This window comes from Dipodomys ordii, unplaced genomic scaffold (assembly GCF_000151885.1).
Source record: "Dipodomys ordii isolate 6190 unplaced genomic scaffold, Dord_2.0 Scaffold66, whole genome shotgun sequence".
NCBI classification, from domain to species: domain Eukaryota; kingdom Metazoa; phylum Chordata; class Mammalia; order Rodentia; family Heteromyidae; genus Dipodomys; species Dipodomys ordii.
Window position 1 is genome coordinate 3,455,858 of NW_012267282.1, and position 5,697 is coordinate 3,461,554.

General features: G+C 51.1%; 1 protein-coding gene across 1 annotated transcript in view; it reads right to left on the minus strand.

The window, feature by feature from the left end:
* Ogfod2 (2-oxoglutarate and iron-dependent oxygenase domain containing 2) overlaps positions 1 to 5,697 on the minus strand; it is an 11,205-nt gene that overhangs the window by 2,995 nt on the left and 2,513 nt on the right. Inside the window, exons 2-4 of the mRNA XM_013023058.1 lie at positions 866 to 951; positions 511 to 631; positions 227 to 394 (exon numbers count right to left, since the gene is read on the minus strand). Coding sequence (XP_012878512.1) covers positions 227 to 394; positions 511 to 631; positions 866 to 951 — 375 coding nt within the window. The remainder of the gene's footprint in view (positions 1 to 226; positions 395 to 510; positions 632 to 865; positions 952 to 5,697) is intronic.

Here is a 5,697-nt window from a genome sequence, read left to right on the forward strand (position 1 = left end):
CGGGGCGCCCGCCGCCAGGGGCCGCGCGGAGTTCACCGGCTGGGAAACGGGGTGCGAGCGCGGGGCCAGGGGCTCTGCGGCCAGCCTCGGTTTCACGACCTCACCCGACGCGGAGAGCTGGGACTCAGAACCACGAGCCTCGCTCGGACGCTGCTCCTCTGCCGCGAGGGGCCCTTAGAGAACTAGGCGACCTCGCGTGGAAGCCGGGCCCGTTCCGAGGTCTGACCTCGCTGCCTCTGGCTGCTGGGCGCCTCCGGGTCTGTGCGTGCAGGTTCGGGTGTGGGCATTTACTCCAGGTCCCCGCCTGGCGTTCCGACTCCTCCCCCGGAACGTGTCCGAGCGTCTGGGCCCGAACGCACCGCTCGCGTCACTTCCGGTGGTGAGTGGGCGTGGTCTGCAATTGTGGGCGGGGCCGAGCGTCCGGACCTGGTTCAAGTCCGCCACGGCTTGTGTGTCAAGTGTGTCAACGCGCCCCGGAGTTCCCACTGTGGTCCGCAGGCCCCACCCCACCCGCTCCGGTCTCCGGAGCTGCTGGAACTGGCCCCGGCCCCGCCGTGGCTGCGGATAATCGAGACCACCAGGAGTGCCTCCCGCCAGCGCTCCTCACCTATCCGGACCTGCGCTGGGGATCCTATCACAGGGAAACTGAGGCCCAGACGGGCGCAGTGACCTGCCCCAGGGTCCACATCCAGCTTGGGACCCTAGGGTACCTCAGCAGACTGTCCTCCCTCCCTCCCCACGCCACCAGGGGTCAGTGGTGGGAGGCTGGGACTTGGGGTGTTCTTAGTGTGGCCTTGTTTCACCGACCCCGTCCTCTGTCAACGCCAACAGGTGTACACATTCGTGCACACACGTCCACACGTACCCCACGCATCATCCTCACCCACAGCATTGTGCTGGGAGGCCATGACCACCGTTCGGAGAAAGCGGACCCGCTTCCCCAGCCCTGGCCTGCCAAGCCAGAAAGGTGTTGAGAGCTTCTCATGGTCTTGATTGCCCAGCGATAGGGAAGCACCTGCTGTCCAGAAAAGGATCTGTTTCCCCAGCTCAAGTGTCCTCACTCCCGGCTGCCCTGCCTCTCTGGAGGCTCAGGGAGGCTGGCTTCTCCGCCTGGCTGGCACCCCGCAGCCTGGCATATAGTATCCCTCTTTGCACTGTTTTGCAAGATGAGCAAGTGGTTTTGGAGGTGTTTGCTTTTTGTGCTGATACTGGGGCTTGAACTCGGGCTAGACTGTCCTTCAGCTTCAGCTCTTTACCTCTAAGCTAGCACTCTACCACTTGAGTCACAACTCCACTTCTAGGGTGGTTAATTGGAGATCGTCTCATGCAACTTACCTGCCTCTAAAGTAGCTAGGATTTTAGGTATGAGCTACTGTGTCTGGTTTTTTAGGTTTAAGAGTTCCTTGTATGTTTTAGTTAACAGCCCTCTATTAGGGAATCTCCTACAGAGACTCCCTGTGTGAGGGGTTCTTCACTGTCTTGACATTGTCTTTTGCAGGCCAGAAGTTTGTTTTGAGGAGGTCCAGCTTTCAGTTACTCTTTTATAAGATGATGCCTTTGGTCTTGTGTCTAAACAGTCATCACTAAGTCAGCCCATCTAGGTTTTTTCCTATCATCTAGGAGTTTATGCCTTTGCCTTGTTTTTCGAGATTGGGACTCAGTATGTGATTCCACTGACTTCATGCTCTCGGGCTCAAGACATCCTCCTGCTTAGCCTCCTAAGTACCTGGACATGGCTCTAGTTTTACATTTCCATTTGGAGTTTGTTCTTTTCCTTTTGAATGCAGGGATTTGTGTGTGCTAGCAGAAGCACTCTGCCACTGAGCTACACATCCAGTCCTTTTGAGTGAATTATTTATTTATTGGCAGTTCTGCAATTTTGAACTTAGAGCCTCTGACAAAAGTTCTAAGTTTTTTGTTTTGGTCGATCATGGGGCTTGAACTCCGGGCCTGGGCGCTGTCCCTGAGCTTTTGTGCTCAAGGCTAGTGCTCTACCATTTTGAGCCATAGTGCCACTTCCAGGTTTTTTGTTTTTGTTTTTGATAACTAATTGGAAATGAGCATCTCACAGACTTTCCTGACCAGGCTAGCTTCAAACCATGATCCTCAGATCTCAGCCTCCTTAGTAGCTAGGATTATAGGTGTGAGCCACCAGCAAAAGTTCTAAGTTAGGGCTGGGAAGGTGGCTCAGTGGTAGAGCGCTTACCTTGCATGCTTGAGGCCCTGGGTTCAATTCCTCAGCACCACATAAGCAAAAAGAAAAAAGCCGAAAGTGGCGCTGTGGCTCAAGTGGTAGAGCGCTAGCCTTGAGCTGAAGAGCTGAGGGACAGCGCTCAGGCCCAGAGTTCAGGCCCCATGACCGGACCCAAAAAAAAAAAAAGTTCTAAGTTTTACCTTCTATGACTTATTTCTTCTTGTTGGAGAAAGGCGCCTAATTTCTTTTCTTCTCTTTTGTCAGTCGTGGGGCTTGAACTCTGGTCCTGGGCACTGTCCCTCAGCTCTTCAGCTCAAGGCTAGTGCTCTACTACTTGAGCCACAGCGCTACTTCTGGTTTTCTTTTCTTTTCTTTTTTATTGTGAAAATACTGTACAGAGGGGTTACAATTACATGGGCAAGATAGTGAGTACATTTCTTATCAAGCATTGTAGCCTCCTCCTTTGTTTACCCTTCCCATCCCTTCCCATCTCCTTCCCTTCCCTCCCCTCCCACCCAATCCTCCCCCCCCCAAGTTGTAAAGTTTGTTTTTGACATGACAACTTGTACTTCTCATTGTTGCAACAGGTCCACCTGTATCCTTATTTAAACGACTTGTTTTTCTACTTCTGGTTTTCTGATGGTTTATTTATTTTTATTTTTTTTGGGTCCGGTTGTGGGGCCTGAACTCTGGGTCTGGGCGCTGTCTCTCAGCTCTTCAGCTCAAGGCTAGCGCTCTACCACTTGAGCCACAGCGCCACTTCCGGCTTTTTTCATTTTGCTTATGTGGTGCTGAGGAATCGAACCCAGGGCCTCAGGCATGCAAGGCAAGCGCTCTACCACTGAGCCATCTTCCCAGCCCCTCTGATGGTTTATTAGAGATAAGTCTCATAGACTTTCCTGCTCCAGCTGGCTTTGAACTGCAATCCTCAGATCTCAGCCTCCTGAGTAGCTAGGATTACAGGCATGAGCCATAAGCTCCTGGCCTTTTTTTAGCCTTGAGCACAAAAGCTCAGGAATGCCCAGTCCCTGAGTTCAAACCCCACCACTGACAAAAAAAAAGCTTTAATTGAGCTATTCCCCATTTACCATGTGATTACCCCATCACTCACTAAGAAATGACCCATAAGCAGTCACACATGGTAGTTCTTAGTCCAAACTTGCCTGAAACATTTTCTGTGATTAGGCTGGGATGAGATCCTGCTACCCCTGTTACCCAGTGGGGAATGAATGGGGGGAGGGGATGTTGAAAGGGAAGATTAAGAAAAGCTGGCTGCAGGTGGCTCACACCTGTCATCCTAGCTACTCAGGAGGCTGAGATCTGAGGATCACAGTTCAAAGCCAGCCTGGGCAGGTAAGTCTGTGACTCATATCTAATTAAACATACAAAAAAATGCCAGAAGTGGAGTTGTGGCTCAAGTGATAGAGCACTAGCCTTGAGCATAAAAGCTCAGAGACAACACCCAGGCCCTGAGTCCAAGCCCCAGTAGTGGCATACCAAAAACCACAGCAAAACAGAGCAAGTGGCTCAGTGGTAGAGTGCTTGCCTTGCATGCATGAGGCCCTGGCTTCGATTCCTCAGCACCACATAAGCAGAAAAAGCCGGATGTGGCACTGTGGCTCAAGTGGTACAGCACTAGCCTTGAGCTGAAGAGCTGAGGGACAGTGCCCAGGCTCAGAGTTCAAGCCCCACTACCAAAAAAAAAAAAAGAATGATTGTTTAAAAAAAATAAAACAGAGTTCAATGAGGGATGGAGAACTTACAAACTTGTTAACCAGACGGTGATGTTTATATGGAGAAATAGCCTGAGTGACGCATTTGCTCCTCTCAGTTTCTCATTTCTCACAGTTCTTGCTGGTATATTTGCAGTGCTATTAGATGCATAAAGGCTCAGAGGCAATTCATGTGTCCTAAAAATAATCCTTGTTCGCATTTCCTGTTGATCACATGGGGGGGTGCTCCCAAGCCATGACCATTGATTGGGTCATTTTTCCTTGCCAGTACCCCAAAGCATTATTTATCTCTGGGGAGGACTTAGCTCCATCACCTACCCAAGGTCATACAGCAACATGGACAAACCCAGCTTGGAGCCACTCAGGCTTTTGGGATAATCTCTCTCCAAGTACAACTGTCAGCTGGCGCACTTTTGTCCAGACAGTTGGATCACTCATTCAACTTCACTCCCCTACATGGAGTAAGTCATTTTCTACCTGTACATGACTTCCCACCCTATAGATGCACTTTATGCCTGCTCCAGAACATTCTGCTGGCCAGTTGCTCACTAATTACTCCTCAGGTCCCCTGTGGAAGGATATGTAGATTCTATTTAGGTTTTCTTACTCTGTTTGCAAGCTAGTATGTCAGCTCCCTGCTCCCTGTCACATATCTGTCTAGAAAACAAAAATCCCTACTGGGTCAAAAACTAAAATGTTTCCAAGTCTGAACTTCACCAAATTCCCCTCTACGGGAGGCTGTCCCGTCCCGTGGGAGCAGCGAGGACTGTTTTAAGTTCAGGAGCACAGGAGGTCCCTGCCAGAGCATGCAAGAACGTGGGAAGTGCCTTCCCCACCGTCCACCCCTCTGGGCCCAGTGTTTCTCCAGCTCAGGACACATTGACCTCAGAGCCTTTGAACTTGCAGTTCCCTTAGCGTTGTGTGCTCTCCTTCGGATCCCTGAGGCTCCAAGAGTCATAGTTGTCCCAGGCCATTTTCCACAGCCTGTCTGGGGTTTATTTCCTTTACAGAACTTAATATGAATCGGGCACACCAGTATCTCACACATATGATCCAACCTACTCAGGATACTGACATCTGAGGATCGTGTTCAAAGCCAGCCTTGGTAGGAAAGTCCAAGAGACTCAGCTCCAATTAAGCACCAAAAAGCTGGAAGTGGAGCTGTGCTATCATTGAGAACAAAAGCTCAGGGGCCGTGCCCAGGCTTTGAGCTCAAGCCCCAGGACTGGCACGAAAAGAACGATAGAACTTACTATAACTTGAAATCTCTTATTTAGTTGAGACTTTCTTGTCTCTCCCACTCTACAAAGTCTACATCTCTGGGACCTAGAACCTAGTCTACAGGGCCGCCTGTCCTCCCTACCCCAGACCACTTCATTTTTCTGCCTATAACAGAAGTATTCCCTTCTAACGTGTGTGTACTTTGCCTGTTACGTGTAGTCTGATTCCTCACAAGTCTGTCAATTCCTGAAGAAGGGATCGTGTTGGTTCATGGTTGAATCCAATTAAAAATTTTTTTAAAGAGGTGGGAGCCTCATTAAATTGCTCAGGCCAACTCTGAGCCCTTGGACTCCAGGGTCTCCCCCCCCCCCGCCGGGCCCGGCCTTGGGCACGCACCGGGAGCTTCCTCGGGAGTTGTGGGCAGATGAGTGTCTGGACCAGGGTCATAAACCCCGTCCGTCGCTCTGGGGCTGGCAAGCTGTCCCTGCGAGAACGCTCTGTCCTGTTAAAGACCGGCACGCCCGCCCATTCATCCCCACCGAGGACGGG